This window comes from Anolis sagrei, chromosome X (assembly GCF_037176765.1).
Source record: "Anolis sagrei isolate rAnoSag1 chromosome X, rAnoSag1.mat, whole genome shotgun sequence".
NCBI classification, from domain to species: Eukaryota; Metazoa; Chordata; class Lepidosauria; order Squamata; family Dactyloidae; genus Anolis; species Anolis sagrei.
Window position 1 is genome coordinate 57,175,238 of NC_090034.1, and position 23,785 is coordinate 57,199,022.

Here is a 23,785-nt window from a genome sequence, read left to right on the forward strand (position 1 = left end):
AATCAAAATTTACCCCATACATTTTTGTTTTAGTTTTGTAAATCTCAGAAGGCTTCCAGTTTCATATTCAGTGCAAGGAAGCAAAGCCATTCAGCCAAAAAGGCTGCCTGCTTGGAATTAATGGAATCTTGGCATTAGGAGACATGAAAAGAGGAAGAAGTGCATTTTGGGAACAGCACAGAACTCTGGGAAATGTAATTTGGGAAGAGGAGGAGCCCTATGGAAAAGAATTCAAAAGGCTCTGCCCTAAACTACATTTTCCAGTATGCGTCAGCATCAGAAAGCCCCAATTAGGAGAGATCAATCTGTAGTCAGACGGAATTCAATACATTTGTTAATATTCTACACTATGATTTCTGTTCCTGGGTTATAAATGCAATTTCCTATTGGTTCCGTCAAACACAGCAAAAGTTTATTACACTGCAAAAACTGTCTTTACGCAAGAGACATCATCCTACAGCACATTTTGCTTTGTTGAGTCTCCACCAATTTAATGAAGTTTCTGCCACAAAAACAAAGTTTCTGAAGTAAAACAACTACTTTCAAAGTAAAGACTGCACAATTAAAAAGGAAATAATTTCAAAGTAGGAACAGATTTTCTTTATTAGTAAAAAAAACCTTGTTTACAAAAACGTTGAAAATTTGCCAAAAATCCATGGATAAGTGAAATGTCCTGAAATTTGGTGGGCTCACAGTAAGTTTTACCCAAATAGCATTAAGATGAGGGAGATAGGAGCCCCTAAAGTTTCCCTAATTATAGTAACTTAATTATGTGCAATGACTGTAACGAAATAGTAATGAAATTTTGTTACTCTCGTTATGGTAACAATTTTTCACTAGCTATACTTTAGAAACACTTAGAAATGGAAGCGCCACCGCCCCTGTTTTGTTAGTACTTTTGAACTATTTTTAATGGATCGCACATCCCTATATGTTATAATATGACTTCCGTTAGGAAAGACAGGCTTTATCAATGAAGATGGAAATGGGCTCCTTTTCTGGACGCCTCTTTCCAGGTTTCTCCAAAGAGGGCTCACTACATAACTCGAGTTGGCTGTTTGTGGTGAGAAAGCAACAGTTCAACCTCCATTGCAATGAGTTACCAGCTTATAGTCACTTACTTACCTGTTCTAAAAACTGACAATAGTACATTTGAGTCTTTGGAGCATATGCTTTGTGAGCACAAAGCCACCTATGCTTTCTATAAATGCTATCAGTATGTGACTTGAAGACAGAAGTCATGTACAACACTGTCCAAAACTTGCTGAAATCTAAAACAAACACATGGATTGTTCAATATAGGGTGGCCCAACCTTCCTTTTTCCCCTTACAAATCTCAACAGACACCAAAGGACCTTCTTAGGAACTGTCACAGCAGAGGAAAAGCATATTATTGAAAACCAAACGGCCATGAGAACATATAGGGAACTCTCCTTCCACCCTTTTAGAAAAGAAGGACTCATTTCTCTTGATACCTCACACACACTATCAAAAGCAGCTCTTCATAGGATATGAACCTGGCAGCATTCAAGGCCATGAATAATGCATCTAAAGCCTGCATTTGCCCACAAAACCTTTTGTTCTGGGCTTTGCAATGGCAATAATGTGCTTCTAGATCTGGTACTTGGTGTTAGAACAATTAAACGCAATTTGCTCCTCCTAGATACACCCAAGACAAACATATACAAGAAATGCAGGACAGCCGCGTCTTAGGGGAAGCACAGTGATGCATTTGAGGGTGGAGCGAACGCCAGGCTTGAAACTTCTAAGGAAATTGCAGGTAACAACATGAGGACATCACAACTAGCCCTGCTCAATGACTGTATTGGCACAGGGCCCTCTCAACCCCTTTTCACAGAAATCCTGACTTCTTTGCAGCTGTGGCTGGATTAACACTGTCAAAAATGCAATTGCAATCAAACTTTATTACAGCTCAAAAATTCAATTTGCTCTGGTTTCTCTTCATATCATAAAATATTTTGCCTTTTACTAAAAATGCACATTTATAGAGCTCTACACTGACTGTATAAAAAAGCTCAAACACTCTTCTGCCACAGGATGAAGAATTCAACCCAATGTTTTCCCAGCCCTTGAAAGGACGAATGGGTTTTAGAAGCCAGAAGGAGTACAGACCCAGCCATATAATTATCTTGTCCCATTTCCATGTTTTAGGTGTCAAACTCATTTCCATCAAGGGTAAAATCAGCCTTTTGGTTGCCTTCAAAGGGCCGTTGAATCCATGGATGGAGAATCCATTGACAGAGGGTCAACTATCACTTTTTATATAGGTGCTCTTATGTTTTTATCCCCAGGTGTTAATAAATGACAACTCCCAGCCATTCTGATTACCTGCCCTGCAAACTGGGGATAATGGGAATTGCAACCTAACAGCCCTTGTGGCCCTGAGGTCAAAGAACACTTGAAAGCCAGGCATTGTCTCCCCAAGCCTTGCATCTTGATCCTGATTCAACAGAACAAACCACAACCATTCATATCTCCATGTATCACAACATCCATTAGTTCCAGCCATGAAGTCAAATGGGGAGGGATGCAGGAGATGTAGTGTACCATAAAGAGACCTTGAGCTTGAAATATGTGATTTAGCCTGTTCTCTAGCGATGCCACAAATCTGTCCAAGTCAGACATTTGTGACAAAGCAATCCTACCTTCACTTCCTTTGGAGGGGGAGGCCTTTCCTGCTCAGCAAAGAAAATAGCTGCAACGGTTAGGGCCAATGGACAACCAATGCAGAAGTAAAGCCAACTCTGATGGTCAGGAATTACTCCAGACATTTGCAGAGCAAGTAAAAGAGGTGGCATTTGACTCCAGAGCAGGAAAACCCCAAAGTGAAGCCATAAAATGGGTCTGCTCTTTGGAAAGGATTCCAGGGTGTGGCGGAAACACTCACTATCTCAAGAGTTCAGAGGAAAGTGAAGCTATGCAGCCATTTGGAACAAGGACACACCTCGGGCAACTGCCAGGAGCTGCAATAAAACCTCTGCCCAATCCCCACCCTAAAAGCTTGAGAAAAGCCTTGGTTGGAAGCAGGGAAATTCATACGCTGCAGGGAAGTCTCAGGCCCAGTTGGGGAAAATGAAAACTAACCAACAAAAGCCTTTCAGAAAGTGTGCCGAGGCTACTGTTGTCCAATATCTTTGTGGCCAATGCATCTTCAGCTGAACTGGCGAGATGCTGACGTTGTTTCTTTCTCCAACTTAACCGAAGAGGCATTGGCTACAAAAGGCATTTGAACACACTTTCTTAAAGGCTTTCTGGACTGATCTGATCCAATTTGCATGGGGTTTAGTGCATGCATTGGAGAAGAGGGTTCAAATCCTCACTCAGCCCTAGAAGCTCACTCTTTCAGCCTCAGAGGAAATCAAAGCCTTTGAATAAATCTTGCTAAGCAAACTCCCATGATCTTAGCATCCCCATAAGTTGGAAATTACCCAAGGATACGGAAAACTATTTAAGCATTACATATTACGTCATGATTGCCAGAAATATTAAATATTATCTAGGTATTTTCGATTACAAAAATGTGAATCAAACACTGAGTTAGTAGGCTGAAGCAGAGTCCGTGGGCCAAAGCTAGCATCCTGAGGAGTGTGAGAAAAACCTCTGTGTGAGAGAAGCATCGTGTGAGAAAGCTCCAGTGTGAAGGCTGCTGTGTGTAAAGCTACTGTGTACTTGTTTATTTGTGTTATGTAAACCTTGTTATAGTCAATAGCAGGGGTCCTCAAACTTTTTAAACAGAGGGCCAGGTCACAATCCCTCAAACTGTTGGAGGACCGGATTATAATTTGGAAAAAAATGAATGAATTCCTATGCACACTGCACATATCTTATTTGTAGTGCAAAAAACACTTAAAAACAATACAATAATTAAAATGAAGAACAATTTTAACAAATATAAACTTATTAGTATTTCAATATCAGCTTTTGGCAGATGAGATAGGATTGTTGTTGTTGTGTGCTTTCAAGTCGTTTCAGACTTAGGTTGATCCTGAGTGGGGGCCGGGTAAATTACCTTGGAGGGCCGTATTCGGCCCCCGAGCCATAGTTTGAGGAGCCCTGGTCAATAGTGTGAAAGCCTTCCATGGAAGGGATAACATTGGTCTGTGTTTTTGTTCTTTTTATCATTTGTGGCTACTGGTGCTGGGTCACGCTGCTGCTGCTAAGTTACTCTGCTGTGCATTTATGAGGAGAGTCTTTCGTTGATAAGCCCACTCAACAATGATCACTCATGCCATGCAACTACTTGCCTATGGCCAAAAGGGAGGACAGGCTGCTGCAAGGACACATGAACCGGCCATAAAAGTCAATTGCCCTGAGGTGGGAAAAGGTGGGCTCTGGTATGTGGAAAAGGGCAGGCACAAGGTGCCAGGGCTTTTGGGTGATTGATGACATTGTAGCTAGGGCCCTATATAGATGGGAAGTAGTGCTAGATTCTTGTATTCCGAACAATAAAGATGTATAGTATCTTCAGCCCCTGTGCACTTTGGCATGTTCTCTTCAGAGAAGACTAAATCCATAGCAACACAGTTGGAGCAAAGAACCCTTACACATTATTATGTTTATTTACACCCAGCTTTTTCTCTCCACAAAAGGAGACTCAACATGGCTAATGGTTTCCTAGTTTTTTAAGACTTGCTGTTTTAAAAGATACATCGGACTGTACGGATACAAGATCCTCAAAAATAGTGTATAATACAAGCAACTAACTAAAATGAAGAGCTACAAAAGGACAATATAAGGACCAGGTGGCATCACAAACCAGGTGAATTTGGTACATCTGACACTGAATTTCAATTTTACAATGTGCCCCCCTCCTATGTTTGACCAGTCCTCCTTGTTATCTATAACTGAATTCTTTTTGAGCAGCATTGCATTGAAAAAAAATGGCAAACGAGGTCTGGGAAAAGACAGGCTTTTAACATAAACTCTATACCCATAAAAATAATGAAAATACCTATGTGTGTGGCTGGGGTGTCCACTTCCACAGACAGGCTCCCACTTCCACAAACAGCTTTAACCCACAATGCTGAGGAGCCACCAAAAGCCCTCCCTCCAATGACATTGCAGGTTATAGCAAGTGCCATGAACATGTAGCCCAACCTCTGCCAACATCCTCCCCAAACACCATATTGCCCACCACCCAAGGAATGTTTTCATTCAGGGATAATTTCATCCTAGACTTTACATGTTTCCTCCACCACAGACATCTCAGTGTTTCTGACTGTCTCCATTGGTGTGGAATTTGCATGATCCTGCCCATCACCTTTCCTACTCTTTTCAACTATGTCTGCACAACAAACAGAGAACGGATCAGCAACTAAACATACTGGAGGAGTTTGGGTGACTGATTCCACATGATGGAAGTTGTAGTTCACCCTGTATCAAGTCAGTGCACTGTGAACCACACTGACAATGGACCACATTTGACACACAAAACTCCTATTACCTAAGAAAAAGACTGGAGAGATTTGGGGAGAATACGTCTTTATTTACAGCCATTGTAGGTACTGGGATTTATAGTTCTGGGATTTATAATTTGTATGACCAACAAAAATTACATGAGGGTTGGGGGGGGGGGGGAGATTCTCCTTGATTTATAGGAATTATAGCTCACCTACATCCACTGTTAACAAAAAACAATGATGGCTCTGCACCAAAGTTGGCACGCAAACCCGATATGCCAGAATTTGAATACTGGTGGGTGTTGGAAGGAATTGCCCTTGACATTTGTTAGTTGTAGGTACTGGAAATTATAATTCACCTGCAATCAAAGAGCCCTCTGCACCCAACTGAGGATGGACCTGGACACAGAATCCCTATACCCTACTGAACATACTGGAGCTGATTTGACGGAGTTCACCCACCATGGTGGGAGTTGTAACTCATCCTGCAAACAGAGAGCACACTGAACCTCATCGACGAGGCATCTAGAGCAAACCTGCCCAACATGATAAATTGCAAGTATTGATGAAGTTTCAGGGAGTTAACCTGGCATGTTGTGAGTTGTTGTTCACCCACAACTTTAAGCATTTTGTAAAATAAAAAATATCTTCTTCTAATAAGCCGGGCAATGCCAGGCACCCAATCTAGTTGCAGTAATAACATGCAATAAAGTCTGCACTGGGAGAATGGCCTCCTACTCCAGAAAATATGGCTATAGATAGGAAAGGCAAAAATTGCTGAACACGTAGTCTTAAATCTATACTACTTCAACGTTTTGGCAAAAATCAGTTAAAATCATGCTGTTTTGCACTTGATCTAATGATGTATCTAACTCATCTCCATATTTTTAGCCTGGAACAGATTTAATCAGCAGATAAAATATTCGTATTGCACATCCAGATTACACTGCCCCACAACTCAAGATACTTCTGTTTTGAAGGGATTTATGACATTTGATACAACCAACGGAAACAAACTGATACAAGTTCCAAACAGGAAAGACCGAAACGCAAACAACATTCCAAGTAGAAAGCAACCTCTCTCTCAACTGGAGTAAATCAAGCCTGTTTCGGTTTGAAGTTGATTCCCTGGCTTTTTTTAATACCCAAAATGGGCCTGGAGCGGTTTCTATTTCCTGTGTGAAACCAAACTACACCCTTCAGAGGCAATCTGCAGCAATCATTTTATTTTAAAAACTCAGGGTACATCTAGAAATCCAGCCAATGATGGAATATTAGGATGAGCTTTCCTTCCCATTTTTTACTACATGGGTTATTTGAAAAAGTCAATTTTTAATTGTACAAAATGCCTAAGATTATGGATGAACTACAACTCACATCATGCCAGGTTAGCCCTGAGAATCTCCATCAGTACTAAAGTGTGTTATGTTGGGCAAGTTTGCTCTAGATGCATCATCGGTGGGGTTCAGTGTGAGTCAGTCCCCTCAAACCCCTCCAGAAAGTTGGGTTAGTCATGGGGGTTCTGGGTGAACTACAACTCCCAGAAAGGTCGATCAGTTCCCTCAAAACCCTTCAGCAATCAAATTTCAGCACATCAGGTCTGTGTGCCAAGTTTACTTCAGATGCATCGGTGTTCGGGTTCACAGTGCTCTCTGGATGTAGGGGAACAACTCCCCCAAATCAAGGTGAATTTTACCCAAAGACCTCCAGTATTATTTTTTTTTGCTGGTGATGGGGGCTCTGTGTGCTAAGTTTGGTCCAGGACCATCTTTGGTGGAGTTCAGAGTGCTCACTGATTGCATGTGAACTATAAATCCCAGTACCCACAACTCCAAAATGTCCAGGCCAATTCCCCTCAAAACCCACCAAATTCAAATTTTGGCAAATTGGGAATGCATGCCAAGTTTGGTAAAGATACATCATTGCTTGGGTTTATAGTGCGCTCTGGATATAGGTAAACTATAACTCCTAGACATCCCTCCAAAGATATCCAGTATTTTTTGTTGGTTATGGGGGTTCCATGTGCACTGTTGGTGGAGTTCAGAGTGCAGTTCTTAGATTGCAGGTGAACTATACATCCCAGTACCTACAACTCCTATAAATAATGGTGAATTCTCCACAAACCTCTCTAGTATGTTCCATTGCTGATACATTCCTGTTTGCTGTGTGCCATAGAGAAGAAGAGGAAAGGGTTAAGGGAGAGGGCAAGGTCATGCAAATCCCACACCAATGGAGAGAGTAAAAAACACTGAGATTTAAGTTGTGGAGGAAAAACATAAAATCTGGGAATGGTCCCTGTATGAAAGCCTTCACTTGGGTGGTGGGCAGGATGGCCTTTGTGGAGGACATTGGCAGGGCTCTTGAACATATTCATGGTGCTCACTATAACTTGCAATGTCACTGGAAGGAGGGTCTTTGGTGTCTCTTGAATGGTGGGAACTATAACTGTTTGTGAGGCAGGAGCCTGTCTGTGTAAGTAGACATCCCAGCCACACACATTCACATTTTCACTTTTACTAGCTGTGCCCTGCCACGCGTTGCTGTGGCCTATAGTAAAACTTTTCAAAGTAGAGGTAGGTATCTGGAGTGTTATGAAAGAGAGGTACCTACCTATTCCTTCCCCCTTTTTCTCCCCCTTTCTCTCCTTTCTTCCTTCTGTACCTCTTTCTTTCTTTTTTTCCTTCTTTCGCTCCTTGGTTTCATCCTTCTCTCTTTCCTTCATTCCCTCCCCCTTTCTTCCTTTGCCTCCTTTCTTCCCTCCATGTTTCCTTCCTTCTTTCACTTTTTATTTTCTTTTCTCCTTCCTTCTTTACCTCTTTCCTGCCTTTCCTTCCTTTTATTTTTCTTTCCTTTCTACTTTCTCTTTTTCCTTCCTTCGATACCTCTTTCTTTCCTGCCTTCCCTCCTTCCTTTCTTCCTTCCCAATGCTTACCCAACCCTTCTCGTGCTTTCTGTTGGGTCATGGGAGTCCTGTGTGCCACGTTTGGTTTTTTTCCATCGTTGCTGGAATTCAGAATGCTTTGATTACAGGTAAACTATAAATCCCAGCAGCTACAACGGAGGGGGGTGGGTGGAGGAGGAGTGCAGGGGCGGGGCGTCGGTGGGTGTGGGCGGGGCTTGGGCGGAGGGGGTGGGAGGAGGAGTGCAGGGGATGGTTTTTGCAGTTTGAAGGGGGAGGGGCTTGGAGGTGGCGTGGGCAGGGTAAGATGGAGGAGGGATGGTTTTTGCAGTTTGAAGGGGGCGGGGCTTGGAGGTGGCGTGGGCAGGGTAAGATGGAGGAGGGATGGTTTTGGCAGTTTGAATTTTGAGTAGGGCTTACCCAACCCTTCTCGTGCTTTCTGTTGGGTCATGGGAGTCCTGTGTGCCACGTTTGGTTTATTTCCGTCGTTGCTGGAATTCAGAATGCTTTGATTACAGGTAAACTATAAATCCCAGCAGCTACAACGGAGGGGGGTGGGTGGAGGAGGAGTGCAGGGGCGGGGCGTCGGTGGGTGTGGGCGGGGCTTGGGCGGAGGGGGTGGGAGGAGGAGTGCAGGGGCGGGGCGTCGGTGGGTGTGGGCGGGGCTTGGGCGGAGGGGGTGGGAGGAGGAGTGCAGGGGCGGGGCGTCGGTGGGTGTGGGCGGGGCTTGGGCGGAGGGGGTGGGAGGAGGAGTGCAGGGGCGGGGCGTTGGTGGGTGTGGGCGGGGCTTGGGCGGAGGTGGTGGGAGGAGGAGGAGTGCAGGGGCCGGGCGTCAGTGGGTGTGGGCGGGGCTTGGGCGGAGGGGGGTGGGAGGAGGAGGAGTGCAGGGGCGGGGCGTCGGTGGGTGTGGGCGGGGCTTGGGTGGAGGGGGGTGGGAGGAGGAGGAGTGCAGGGGCGGGGCGTCGGTGGGTGTGGGCGGGGCTTGGGTGGAGGGGGGTGGGAGGAGGAGGAGTGCAGGGGCGGGGCGTCGGTGGGTGTGGGCAGGGCTTGGGCGGAGGGGGGGTGGGAGGAGGAGGAGTGCAGGGGCGGGGCATCGGTGGGTGTGGGCGGGGCTTCGGCGGAGGGGGGTGGGAGGAGGAGGAGTGCAGGGGCGGGGCGTCGGTGGGTGTGGGTGGGGCTTCGGCAGAGTGGGGTGGGAGGAGGAGGAGTGCAGGCAGCATGGGCAGGGTAAGATGAAGGAGGGGGCGGAGAGATGGTTTCGACAGGGCAGGAAGCGGCGTGGCGGGGCTTGGACTGGGGGAAGAGGGTGGCAGGGCTAGAAAGGGGCGAGGCTTGGCAGCGGCGTGGGTGGGCTTAGCAGGGGGAGGGGGGAAGTTGCGTGGTGCATGTGTGGGCGAGAAGGGGGCGGGGCGAAGTTGGATGTCGGTGAACTACAACTCCCATACTCAAGGTCACGGAGGGAAGGGGTGGGGCGAAGGGAGGGGGCGGGTCTTTCCGGAGGGGGTGGAAGGAGGAAGGAGTGAGTCAGGGAGGGAAGGGGTGGGGCGAACGGAGGGGCGTGTCTTCAAAGTCTCCCCCTCCCTTCACCCCACCCCTTCCCTCTGTGACTCATTCCTTCCCTCCTCCCTCCCTCTCTGGTTACACGCCCCCTCCCTTCGCTCCACCCCCTCCTTCATCTTACCCCTCCCACGCTGCCTCCAAGCGCCGCTGCCTCGCCGCGCCGCATCCCCACCGGCGTGTCTTTCCGGAGGGGGAGGGAGGGAGGGAGGAGGGAAGGAGTGAGTCAGGGAGGGAAGGGGTGGGGCGAAGGGAGGAGGCGTGTCTTTCCGGTGGGGATGCGGCGCGGCGAGGCTTGGAGGCAGCGTGGGAGGGGTAAGATGAAGGAGGGGGTGGAGGGAAGGGGGCGGGGGGAAGTTGCGTTGTTTGTGTGTGTGTGGGCGGCGACATGTTCGTGCTGGGCGGGGCGAGGGAAGTGCTGAGGGCGCATTGGCCGTTCGGCCATGTGTGCGCGCGAGCTGGAGACTTTGCTCCAGTGCGCATGCTCAGTTGTTTTGCCATTTTGTGAGTGTGTTGTTGTGTTGTTTGTAATTGTGAGTGGATTAGTTTGTACCGAGTGGGTTGTCCTAGGGCCATGGCAATTTTGGTGCAGTTTCGTTGGGGGGGTTTAGAGTTTACCTGTCCGGTATAACCAACCTAACAGATTTATATATATAGATTATGTGTGTCTGTGTATCTTCTTACATGTGATGCATATGACACAAAGCGGAGAGACGGGTAACCAGAAGACAATCACTCAAACTCTTTGCTCTCTCTGATATGTTTGACAGAAAGGGGTTTAATACTTTCCCCAAAAAGAAGCCCTAACTGGAAAATAAGCTCTATCTCGCATGATTCTCCAGGATTCTCGTAATATAAGCCCCATCCTAAAAATAAGACATAGTTCAGATTGTCAGTCAGACGGATGCATTGAGTATGTCCATTGCAACACACGACAGATGCATTGAATTATAAAATATTGCTATATAACAATATAAATATTATCAACATTGATATGTAAAAAACGGGAATATAAATGAATTAAATATTTCTAAATACTCAAAATGGACACCTTTGGATACGAGATTTTGGGTCATGAACCAATGTACAGGTTTTTGATTGTGACAAAATATAGGTTGCTGTATATGGGGGAATAAGATATCCCCTGAATATAAGCCTCAATACATATTGTGGAGCAAACATTATAAGACCTGGCCTTATTTTGGAGGAAATAACAGTATTTAGGAAGGTTCGGTTTTGAAACTGGAGGAGGATCACTCCTGGCACAGACAGAACTGACTATAAGACACATTTTCTCCAATTCTGCTACACACCCATTCCAAAATCAAGAGAAGTCTATTTTACAGGCAAGAGACCAGGTTTTCCTTGTACTTAAGGCCGCACTGGTTACATACTCTGCATGTTTCCCCCATTTCCCTCCTGCCTCTGTCTCCGCAAATGTGGCGCACAGACAGAACTCCAGCCTGTTTGGGCAGGTCCTCCAAGCGAGAGCCGTTTTCTCCTTGCCGCCTTGGAATGCCTCCGCTCGCATTCCTGGCTTGGGGCCAGGAGCAGCCATGGCCGTTCCCATGGCAAAGAGCTTGGCCCACAGACAAAACCCAGGCCGAACCCAGCCGAGCGGAGCAAATAGCTCTCCTCAAACAAGGTCCGCAAGCAGACTACAATGAGACACACTGCTTTCAAACAGGGAGGGCCATTTTCAGGTTTGCGGAGCAGCCGTCTTCTCCATGTTCTTTGTTCCTACTCGTCTTCTTTCTCGGTGGGAACTGAAGCAACATTTGAGAACAGACAGCCAGGTGTTTTGGATTCTGTTAGCCCTCGGGAAGCCTATCGTCAGGACCCACCTCAAACTCATCCCCAAAGAAACTTTCTTCCCCACTTTGTTCCTTTTCCCTTTTTCTTGCATCTTAAAAGTCAAAACTTTTCCCTTTTAGATATTTTCCTTAAGGATCTTTCTCCTGAGCTACAAACAAAAACAAGTGAGTGAATAAGGGCCTTTAGACCATTATAAAATGTTACTGTTGATAAGAAAGTAGGAGAAGGCAGCGATATGCTACCAAGTGGGCTAAAGTTTAAAGTAAGGCCCCATCTACACTGCCATATAATCCAGTTTCTGAATCCAGATGATCTGCTTTGAACTAGACTATATGACAGTCACATAATCCAGTTCAAAGCAGATAATTTAGATCAGTGTTTCTCAACCTTCCTAATACCATTCCTCATGTTGTGGTGACCCGCAGCCATGAAACTGTTTTTGTTGCTACTTCATAACTGTAATTTTGCTACTGTTACGAAGCATAATGTAAATATCTGATATGCAGGATGTATATTCACTGAACCAAGTTTGAATACTGGTGGGATTGGGGGGATTTTGTCATTTGGGAGTTGTTGGGATTTATAGTTCACCTACAATCAGAGAGGCATTCTGGACTCTGCCAATGACGGAATTGAACCCAACTTGGCACACAGAACTCCCATGACCAACAGAAAATACTGGAAGAGTTTGCTGGGCATTGACCTTGAGTATTGGAGTTGTAGTTCACCTACATCCAGAGAGCACTGTAGATTCAAACAATGATGGATCCGGACCAAATTTGGCACAAATGCTCAATATGCCCAAATGTGAACACTGGTGGAGTTTGGGGAAAATAGACCTTGACATTATGGAGTTGTAGTTGCTGGAATTTATAGTTAACCTACAACAAAAGAGCATTCTGAACCCCACCAACAAGAGAATTGGGCCAAACTTCCCACACAGAACCCCCCTGTCTTGAAGGAACTCACTGGCATGAGCCTCCTTCCCGCCTCGCGCGCTCTCCCTCATCTACACATGCTGCCATGCACCAAGCACACCTGCTCTCCTCTCCCCTCCCCATTTGGAGTCTCAGAAACATCTCTCCCCTTGGTTGAGAGGCCAGCCAATCACAGCAGAGACGGCTTTTGGTGGGAGGATTCGGAGTCTGTTTCCAAAAAGAGAGAGGACAGGCAGAGAGATCTTCAAGCCTTCTCTGCCAAAGGGGTTCCTAAGACCATTAGAAATGTGTTTTCTGATGGTGTTTGGTAACCCTCCAAGGGGTCCCAACTCCAAGGTTGAGAAACGCTGATCTAGATTCAGAAACTGGATTGTATGGCATTGTAGATCCAACCCCAAATGCATCCTGTCCATGCAAAGATATGATGTGTATTGTCAAACTCTGGTCAAGATCCAAAGGAGTACTTCAGCAACATCTTTGCCTCCATTTTCAGAGCCAATCCAGTAGGATGAACAATTGAATTTCCATTCACCCCAAGACACTTGGCCGCTTCTAATCAGGAAAAAAACAAATGCCCAGGAAGTTATATTAACACATTTCCAGGAAAGCTTAAAATGGGGATCCATTATTTTGACACAAATGTCTTAGGTACACCCTTGGCCCCATCTAGCAGTTGCTTCTCAGGCTTCAAAGAAACCTCTTTCATAACTGAGGAACTTTCTAGAAGTATCTTTTCAAAAGCACAGAACATTCCTTTGGGGGGAGGGGGTTCCCAGCATTCCTTTGCATGCACTGAATAGACACCCCTGGAGACAGATCATTCATTGGAGCTTCAAGTTTGTGGGGGAAGGATAGCAGCACCCCATGTAACTGAATGAGACATTGCTACAAAACAGCTTGATCTGGGGAGAATGGCAATGGCATGCAGGGCATGATTTGCAGAAGACAACCAAAGCAAGGAAGAGAAATGCCTACCTTTGTACCAACTGTTATATCTTGGACAATGCTGTAAGAGAAGGAGAGAAGGTAAAGTTAGATGGTTGGAAGGTGCACTGAGAACAGATATAATGAAAAGGAAAATACAGTCAACTTGCAGCAAGTAAAAGAACCCCTAGGCTTCAAAGGGACATCAAGGAGTTGAGGTTTTTAGGAACACTGTACAGAGGAGACGGCATCTCTTGCATAACCAAGCTTGCCGAGAATGTGACACAACTGGATTTCAGAGATTTCCATGTTAAAGGGCAGGTCTGCGATGCTGATATACTACTTCTACAAATGAGCTTCAGTTTAGTCTGGGTGGGCACAGCAGCCACCAGAGCATCAGCTCAATCAGAGCATCAAGAAACTATCCTTCATTGTTTCTCCCCCCCTCTCTCATACATGCTCAAGGTGTTGCCAAAGACTTTTATGGCCAGAATCACTGGGTTGCTGTGAGTTTTCCAGGTTGTATGGCCATGTTCCAGAAGCATTCTCTCCTGACATTTCACCCACATCTATGGCAGGAAACCTCAGGGGTTGTGAGGTCTGTTGGAAACGACCCAGAATGTCCCAGACTGGAGAAACAACTCTTGTCCATTGGAGGCAAGTGTGAATGTTGCCACTGGCCACCTTGATTAGCATTAAATGCCCTTGCAGCTTCAAAGCCTGGCTGTTTCCTGCCTAGAGGCATCCTTTGTTGAGAGGTGTTCCAAAGAAGAAACAATCAGGGCCAGCTAACCCCTCCTGACAAAAGATGCCTCCAGGCAGGAAGCAGTCAGGCTTTGACGCTGCAAGGCCATTTAATGATAATCAAGGTGGCTAATGGCAACATTCACACTTGCCTCCAACAGACAAGAGTTCTTTCTCCCATCTTGGACATTTACAGAGAGATATAAACATCACTTGCCTAGTTCCCAACTGACCTCACAACCTCTGCCTGCCATAGATGTAGGGGAAACGGCTGAAGAGAATGCTTCTGGAACATGGCTATACAGTCCGGAAAACTCACAGCAACCCAATCATACATGTTCTTTGCAGTACAGTGAGACCAAATGAATCAGGAATGAAGAACGTAAGCCTCTCCAAATGACAATAAGACTACACATTACTCTTCTTTGTGTTGCGGTGAGGGGAGTGGCCGTGGCACATCTAGAGGGTCCCTCTCCATAGACCCATACCTCATCCAGGGCTATGAGAAAATCTAGGATATGTAGCCAATCATGGTTAAAACACACTCTTTTAAAAATTATGTTCACTTGAGTCAGTGTTTGTGACACACTACTACTTGTTCCTTTCCTGAATCAACTTCTGCCCTCTCATAATCTTAGCCATTCGCAATTGATGCTACACTCGATAGAAGAAAGGCTGCGCTGTGGCAAACCATCACTAAAAATGCCCAGGGCGGCAAGACAGTTCTGGGTTTGTTTTAATGACTCAAGTGTCTAGAATTGCCAGCTAAGACAGATGTGCTTTGTGGAGAGCTTGAATGCAGATTTGGATTTGGAGTGGGATAATAAAAACCATCTGGGCATCAGGAGCCAAACTGAACCAATCAGACACCCAGCTCCTCCTCTTTTGCCCAAATTCTATTTGGGAAGCATAAAGAATTTAAAATGCAAGTAATCTGAATAAAGTCAAATCAGCCAGGAGAAAAATTCCCAAACAGACGGTCTCAAAAGTGAACTGCAAACTGTTACTCCTACTCTTTTTCCAAGGTTCACAAGAGAAACCTGTTACAGGAAGGACATAACTATTTGTTATATGAAAATGTTACCCAGACAACTGTTTGAAATAAACAGTTATACCTAGGTTCTTAAGAGCCTCAAAACTTATGAGGGCAAGATAAGCTATTTGCAAGCAATTCCCACTGTTTACAACACTCACTGGCAGATTACTATGACAGTAAAAACTGCCATTATGAAGTTTAGATAACGTTCACAGCTTTGTATCCCAGCAAGTACACACTCTTCATGGAAAGGCAAATAAAAGAAACTCTCCCAGTATACCAGGCTTGCCAATCCAACAATTCTCTGTGTTATCAGAACCCATTACCAAATAACAATGGGTTAAATCCTTGTGACAGCAGGACTGCTAACCAAAAGGTCGGTGGTTCGAATTCGGGGACAGGGTGAGCTCCCATCTGTACCAGTAGTGACTTGCAGTTTCTTAAGTCACTCCTAACACAAAAAAGTTCTTATTTCACCTCTGAACAGGGCCCGAAGCATTCCCAAGTCACAACTCTTTCCTTTTTGATCCAGTTCCATTCAAAATGAATGCATAAGGCAATTGTGAATACCTCCTCCAATAATGTTCCCATTTCCCCTGCCATATTTTCTTCCAGTAGTTGGAAGAGTAACATTTTAGTATTTTTTTTAGCTCTGGGTAGTATTGGGAAGGCTGAACACACCTTGTGGTTTCTTTTGCTGTCTGTGCCCCTGTTCAGAGTATTTCCAATCACTTTCTGTCCCCGTGAGAAGTAGATTTTGAAACACTTGGCTTGATAGAAACAAGGATTGGGGATAAAGCTTCAGTTGGAGACCACTTTCCCCCATGATAACTCTTCCAGGACTGCATTTGCCTTCCAAGAGGCAGATTTATCTCATTTCCTGTTGTCTCATCCCTGTTCCAAACTAGGAGTAATTTTTAAGTCAGACGTGTTCTAAGTAGGAGTAATTTTTAAGTCAAGCGTGTTCTGAACTAGGAATCATTTGTAAGTCAGACACATTCTGAACTAGGAGTAAGTTAGACCTTTGTATGTCGGGGACGCTGTATTTTGCTTGGTGTCCAGATATTCAAGAGACTGTCCTTTCATCAAATGCAAGAAAAATGAGAATTGTGACAGGGAGCAACAGAACCATTAAGACTGCTGATAGCCATGATATAAAATTATATAAGGTAGACTTTTGACACAGAAGACAAAGCACCTGGTGCTGAATGTAAATACAGCCTCCCATCAGTTTCCTACCGTGGCCCCCAAGCTCCGACCACTGCCTTCTACGAGGAGACATGATGGCCACATATAAATATGTGAAAGGAGGCCATAAGGAAGGGGAGCAGGCTTGTTTTCTGCTGCCCTGGAGACTAGGACTCAATGAAGCCATGAGTTTCAATTACAACAAAAGAAATTCCATTGAACATTAGGAAGCACTTCCTGACCGTACGAGCTGTTCAGCAGTGGAACTCTCTGCCTCTGAGTCTGGTGGAAGCCCCTTCCTTGGAGATTTTTAATCAGAGGCTGGATGGCCATCTGTTTCTGGGTGGGTGGGGGGCTGACTGTGCTCTTCCTGCTTGGCAGAAGGGGGCTGGACTGGATGGTCTTTGGGGGCCACTTCCAACTCTAGGATTCTGTGAATTTCCATCCTCAAGGTTAGCTTTCCATAGAAAACTGTTTAAAAAAGGGCAGAGCCACCATTAAAAAGAAAATCAGGAAACAAGCCTCCACCCTGCACTGCTAGCAGGTGAAAGTCTACCCAGTCTCAGGCAAAGAATTAAAGATAGTGCTGAGTTGGCAGAACAAGCAGGATCCTCACAGCTGCCTTTCTGAAAGGCTCAGTTTGGTGTTTCGTAATAAAACCTCACAACCTCCGAGGATGCTTGCCACAGAAGCAGGCAAAATGTCAGGAGAGAATGCTGCTGGAACATGGCCATACAGCCCAAAAACTCACAGCAACCCAATAAATATGTACAATAAATTCCATAATGCTGCAAAAAGGGAACTGTGCTGTGGTGAGAGAAAGGGATGCCGAAAAATGTGACGACGGTGTAGAGAATGACAAATGAGGATTTGAAGGACAGGCAAATGTACTTCGAAGGTGGATCAAGCCTGAGGAAATGACCTTTCTCCTGGTGTAAAGATGGGGCAAACCTGGAAAGGGGAACAGTTTCTCTGCTTCAATCTGACTTTGGAAACAAGGCCACGATCCCAGGCCAAGCTGTGACAAGGAATGTAAAGGGTTGCCTGTAAATTGTATATACTTGCATATACTTACATGTGTTTATAGGAGCAACAAAGCCAATAAATAGCCATGGAAAGCATGTCAGGAATCTAAAACAGCAAACCAGCAAAGTGTTTCAAGGATGGGGCAAGGATTCCCAAAACAATGGGAAAAGCCAGTATGAGAACCAGGTGGAGTAAAATACAAAGAGAGAAGTAATTTCCATGGAAATTGGTTACAGATCAGAAGGGTGCCCAAAGCCATGTCATAAGAGATTCATGTGCTATGTAAGTTCCATTATTTTATAAAGGGTTTCCATCTTGCTGCAGAGCTCCGAAGTCTCCTCAATGCCCTAATAAGAAAGAGATCGATGCCTAGAATCATAGGGTTGGAAGACAACATCAAGATGTTTCAGGGAGGTGGAAGAGACCTCATGGGCCATCTAGTCCAACCCCTTTCTGTCATGCAGGAAAAAAGCACAATCAAATCACCCCTGACAGATGGTCATCCAGCCTATTTAAAAGCTTCCAAGGAAGGAGTGTCTACCAGTCTCCGAGGCAGAGAGTTCCACTGCTGAACAGCTCGTATGGTCAGGAAATTCTTTCTAATGTTCAGGTGGAATCTTCTTTCCTGTAATTTGAACCCATTACTCCTACTTTCAAGGGAGGCAGAAAACAAGCCTGCTCCCTCTTCCTTATGACACCATATCACATATTGATACATGGTTCTCATGTCTCCTTTCACCCTTCTCTTCTGCAGGTTAAAAAGACCCAGTTCTTTAAGACACTCCTCATAGGGATTCATGGTCTCTAGATCTTTCATTTTAGTTGTCCTCCTCTGGACACCTTCCAGCTTGTCAATATACCCTTTGAACTGTGGTGCCCAGAACTGGACACAGTATCCCAGGTAAAGAGGTCCAACAAAGCCAAATAGAGGGACCTTACTTTCCTCAACCTGGGCACTATACTTCTTTTGATAGAATCCTAGAGTTGGGAGTGATTTCATGGCCCATGCAGTCCAATCCTATTCTGCCAAGTAGGAAAATCACATTCAAAGCACCCTCGATAGATGGCCATCCAGCCTCTGCTTAAAAGCCTCCAAAGAAGGAGCCTCCACGACACTCCAGGGCAGAGAGAGTGTTCCACTGTTGAACAGCTCTCTCACAGTCAGGAAGTTCTTCCTCATGTTCAGGTAGAATCTCACTTCTTTCCCGTAGTTTGAAGCCATTGTTCCATTGCATCCTAGTCTCCGGGGCAGCAGAAAAGAGGCTTGCTCCCTCCTCCCTGTGACTTTCCCTCACATCTGTATATATGACCCTCATCTTGTCTCCTCTCAGACTTCTCTTCTGCATGCTAAACATGTCCAGCTCTTTAAGACATTCCTCATAGGGCTTGTTCTCCAGACCCTTGGATCCTTAAGAGTCGCCCTCCTCAGGACACATTTCAGCTTAGAGTCAACATCTCCCTTCAATTGCGGTGCCCAGAATTAGACAGGTGTGATTCCAGGTGTGGTCTGACCAAGTCAGAATAGAGGGGTAGCATGACTTCCCTGGATCTAGACACTATACTTCTGTTTATGCAAGCCAACATTCCATTGGCTTTTTGAGCTGTTGTATCACGCTCTTGGCTCATGTTCAGCTTGTCTTTTTCTTACCTTTAAAGCCCTAAATGGCTCAGGTCGATTATTTGATGAACGCATCTCCCACTATAGACCAACTTGATAACTGTGGTCATTAGAGGAGGCTGCATGCACAAGCATGGCTGGTGAGATCGAGAGAAAGGGCCTTCTCTATGACCACCCCACCACCACCTCTGAAACTCCCTTCCTAAGAAGTTAAAGATGGCCCTCCTCCTTCCCCGCTTTCAAGAAACAGCTGAAGATGTACCTTTGCTCACTGGCTTACAAAAGGAGGAAGAGTAGTTGGCAAAACTACCATTATACCTCTGGTCAATAGTTACCATCCAAATTTCATTACTATGGATGTATTGTTGTGTTCGGGCATTGAATGTTTGTCTTTTATGTTTGGAATCCGCCCTGAATTCCTCCAAGGAGATAGTTCTGGCCCACCTTACTTGTCCGAACGCATCCACCCCTACGTCCCACCTCGTAATCTAAGATTATCCGGGGAGGCCCTGCTCTCACTCCCGTCAACCGCACAAATGCACCTGGCAGGGACAAGGGACAGGGCCTTCTCAGTGGTGGCTCCCCACCTATGGAACATGCTCCCAACTGAGGTAAGATTGACTCCCTCTCTCCTGGCTTTCTGAAAGAAATTAAAGGCATGGTTTTGGGACCAGGCTTTTGGACAATAGATGTAAGCAGCAGCTTAGAGGGACATGACTGGAACGACGATACGGCTGACGAGACTATTTTACTGTTTTTAATGATTGCTTATGTACTGTTTAATTATGATGTATGTTCAATTGTGTAATTGTTATGTAGAGGCCTCGAAACGGTGCGTATTGTAAGCCGTTCTGAGTCCCCCTTCAGGGGTTGAGAAATGATGGGATAGAAATGCAGGAAATAAATAAAAAAATAAATAGGACAGAATATAAATTATTATTATTATTATTATTATTATTCATGAAGACTCCAAGGCCTTTCTCACACATCCTGTATCTTGGCATTTCCTTTTTTTCTGCCTGAGTGGAGTATCTTCCATTTGTTCCTGCTGACCTTCATTTTGTTAGTTTTGGCCAATCAGCTCTCTCATCTGTGATGGTCATTTTGCATCCTGATCCTGTACTCTGGAAGATTAGCTCTCTCTCCGAACTTGGTCCCACCTGCAAACTTGATCAGCGTGCCCTCTAAACCTTAATCTAAGTCAGTGGTTCTCAACCTGTGGGTCCCCAGGTGTTTTGGCCTACAACTCCCAGAAATCCCAGCCACTGAGAACCACTGATCGAAGTCATTAATAAAGATGTTGAACTGAACTGGGTCCAGGACAGAACAGAACATATATTTATTTAATTTACTTCTATACCGCTGTTCTCAGCCCGAAGGCGACTCACAGACATAGAATCATAGAATCCAAGAGTTGGAAGAGACCTCATGGGCCATCCAGTCCAACCCCCTGCCAAGAAGCAGGAATATTGCATTCAAATCACCCCTGACAGATGGCCATCCAGCCTCTGTTTAAAAGCTTCCAAAGAAGGAGCCTCCACCACACTCCGGGGCAGAGAGTTCCACTGCTGAACGGCTCTCAGTCAGGAAGTTCTTCCACATGTTCAGATGGAATCTCCTCTCTTGTAGTTTGAAGCCATTGTTCCGCGTCCTAGTCTCCAGGGAAGCAGAAAACAAGCTTGCTCCCTCCTCCCTGTGGCTTCCTCTCACAAATTTATACATGGCTATCATACCCCCTTCTCAGCCTTCTCTTCTTCAGGCTAAACATGCCCAGCTCAGTTATAGCACCCAAATAGTTACTTCTTTCCAGGATGAAGAGGAGGAACCATTGGGGAGACGCAACCTTTTGGGTTCGGTCACTGAACCAATGACAGATCTACCTAACAGTAGCCTTGCCTAGCCCACATTGGACTAGTCTGCTTACAATAAGGTTATGTGGGACCTTCTCTAAATCAAGATCTGCTGCATCCACAGCATTCCTTGCATCTACCAAGCTTGTAACTCTATCGAAAAAAGAGATAAGATGAATCTGGCATGACTTTTGAGAAATCCATGCTGATTTTAAGTGATCACAGCATTCCTTTCTAAGTGATTGGGAGTGATCCTGGACTCATCGCTGAGCCTGGAACCCCAAGCCTCAGCAGTGGCTGGGAGAGCCTTTGCACAGTTAAAGCTGCGCCCGTACCTTGGGAAGTCGGACTTGGCCACGGTGGCCCACGCTGTGGTTACATCCCATATAGACGATTGCAATGCTCTCTACGTGGGGTTGCTTATGAAGACTGCCTGGAAGCTGCAATTAATCCAACGCTCGGCAGCCAGGTTACTAACAGGGGCGGGGTACAGGGAGCATACAACTCCCTTGTTGCGCCAGCTTCACTGGGTGCAAATTAGCTTCCGAGCACAATTCAATTCAAAGTGCTGGTTTTAACCTATAAAACCCTATACGATTACGGCCCAGTTTACCTGTACGAACGTATTCTCCCCTATGAACCATCAAGAGTGTTAAGATCGTCTGGAGAGGCAATCCTGCCATCTTCGCAGGCGTGTCTGGTGGGGACGCCTCGGCTATGGAATTCCCTCCCAAATGAAATTAGATCTGCCCCCTCCCTCCGGACCTTTAGGAAACTAGTGAAAACCTGGCTGTGCAACAAAGCTTTTGCGGAATGTTGTCCGAGACCGGCAATCGAGTACTGATCACAATATATGTACCGGACATACGGACTGAGTTGGACACGATTTTATTCTGGCGAATGGCTTTTATGTAATTTTATGCAATGTAATTGGTAACTTAATGTTGTGCATTATGTTTTAGATTTTCAGTGTTAGCACTGAATCTTTGCTGTTAGCCAGTCCGAGTCCCTCTGCAGAAGTAGAGAAGATAGGGACATAAAAGTTTTAAATAAATAAATAAATGATTGCAGGCTGCCACTTTCATGATCTACTCTTTCCCGGTATCTTTAGGAATATTTCCTAAAATCACAATACGAAACATGCAGGCCCGTAGCCAGGATTTCGATTCGGGGGGGGGGGGGGGGCTGAGTCTGAGTGAAAGAGGGTCTAGCCTAGCAAACCTTTTGTATCATTACCCCAATATCCCCATGCATATGGGATATACTGAGTATGGTGATCAGATCATAATATGAATAAATATAACACAGTTTAAATAATGCACCAGTAAGGCCTTTTCGCGAACCATCATGAGAATTTCGGGGGGGGGGGGGGCTGAAGCCCCTCAAGCCCCCCCTCCCCCCCCCCGGGCTACATGCCTGGAAACGTGGCTTCCCTCCATCTTGCCGCAGAGGAAGCCGAAAACGAGCCAGCGCGCATGCGCCTCGAGAGCCCGAACTTTTTCGAGAAACAGCGAAGAAGTTGAGGCGTTCCAAACGTTCGCGAGGGATGGGCAGAAGCGCATGCGCGTGAAGGAAAGTGCCGAGGGTGAAACGTGGTGAGCAAGAGAGACAGCGCGCACGCGCAAAGGCGCCTTTCAGAACAGAGCGCGCGAGGTTTTTTTTTTTTCCGTGTCAGTAGCGACCTGAGAAACTGCAAGTCGCTTCTGGTGTGAGAGAATTGGCCGTCTACAAGGACGTTGCCCAGGAGACGCCCGGATGATTTGATGTTTTATCATCCTTGTGGGAGGCTTCTCTCATGTCCCCGCATGAGGAGCTGGAGCTGATAGAGGGAGCTCATCCGCCTCTCCCCGGATTCGAACCTGCGACCTGTCGGGTCTTCAGTCCTGCCGGCACAGGGGTTTAACCCACTGCGCCACCGGGGTCTCCATTCGCGAGGGGTAAAATTAGAATACTAGACACACCAAAAAAAAAAAAAAAAAACCTACAAAAGCAGGGAAGAGCGCGCGCCAAACGAACCAATGAGAAGCGAGAGGGGGTGGGGCTGGCTGGAGCGGCGGGCCAATCTCCGCGAGGGGGAGCGAAGGGGCGGGTTCTTGAGGGGAGAGAGGGGCGGGGCCTAAAAGGAGGACAGAAAAGAGTTTCTGAAGAAAAGCGAAAGAGTTGTTGTGGGGAAAGTGGATGCGCGCGCAGCTTCCCTATCCCTCCAGTCCTCCCCCGTCCTCTCCCCTCCCCCTCCCTCCAAATTTTGTGCCTCAGGAAAAGTCGCTTCAACTTTTCTCCCCTCACGGAAGGCCATTCTCACAAACGCCTTTCTCCTCACAAATGGCCTCTTTCACCCGCGCCCCCGAGGCCTAGCGTCTCCCCTTCCCGCCTCCGTTGCACTCACCCGTCCATGGCCCACGAAGGCGACCCGAAGGGAAAAGCGGTGAGCAGGCGCCGGACGAGCAGGAGCAGACCCAACGGCTACGTGTTATATAGACTTTCAAAATGGCGGCCGGACCCTGTCCCGCCCTCAGTCGGGAACACCTCCTGGCATCCCATTGGCCGCCTCGGATGTCGCCATGACGAAGGGGGCGGGAAGAAGAGCCCCGCCCTCTTTGGCCTGGCTTTGGACTCGGAGGCGGGCTGAGCTGCGTTTCCCGTGCCGCCATTGGTCGTCGCCCGCCATATCAACAGCGGGAGGTGAAGTCATCGTGGACAAGGTAATACTTCTCAGCTCGGCCAATACGAACGGGGAATAAGCTCGTCGGGTGGCGGCCATATTGGGCGC

The 23,785-nt window shown here is 46.2% G+C and overlaps 1 protein-coding gene across 2 annotated transcripts in view; it reads right to left on the reverse strand.

The window, feature by feature from the left end:
- The window catches only part of PTBP1 (polypyrimidine tract binding protein 1), a 47,432-nt gene extending 23,915 nt beyond the window's left edge, over positions 1-23,517 (reverse strand). The window contains exons 1-2 of one of the 2 annotated variants that reach the window (XM_060784914.2): positions 23,402-23,517; positions 13,605-13,635 (exon numbers count right to left, since the gene is read on the reverse strand). In XM_060784914.2, coding sequence (XP_060640897.1) covers positions 13,605-13,635; positions 23,402-23,409 — 39 coding nt within the window. In that variant the 5' untranslated portion in view covers positions 23,410-23,517. The remainder of the gene's footprint in view (positions 1-13,604; positions 13,636-23,401) is intronic. The other variant, XM_060784915.2, reaches the window with a different exon arrangement.
- Positions 23,518-23,785: the final 268 nt, after the last annotated feature.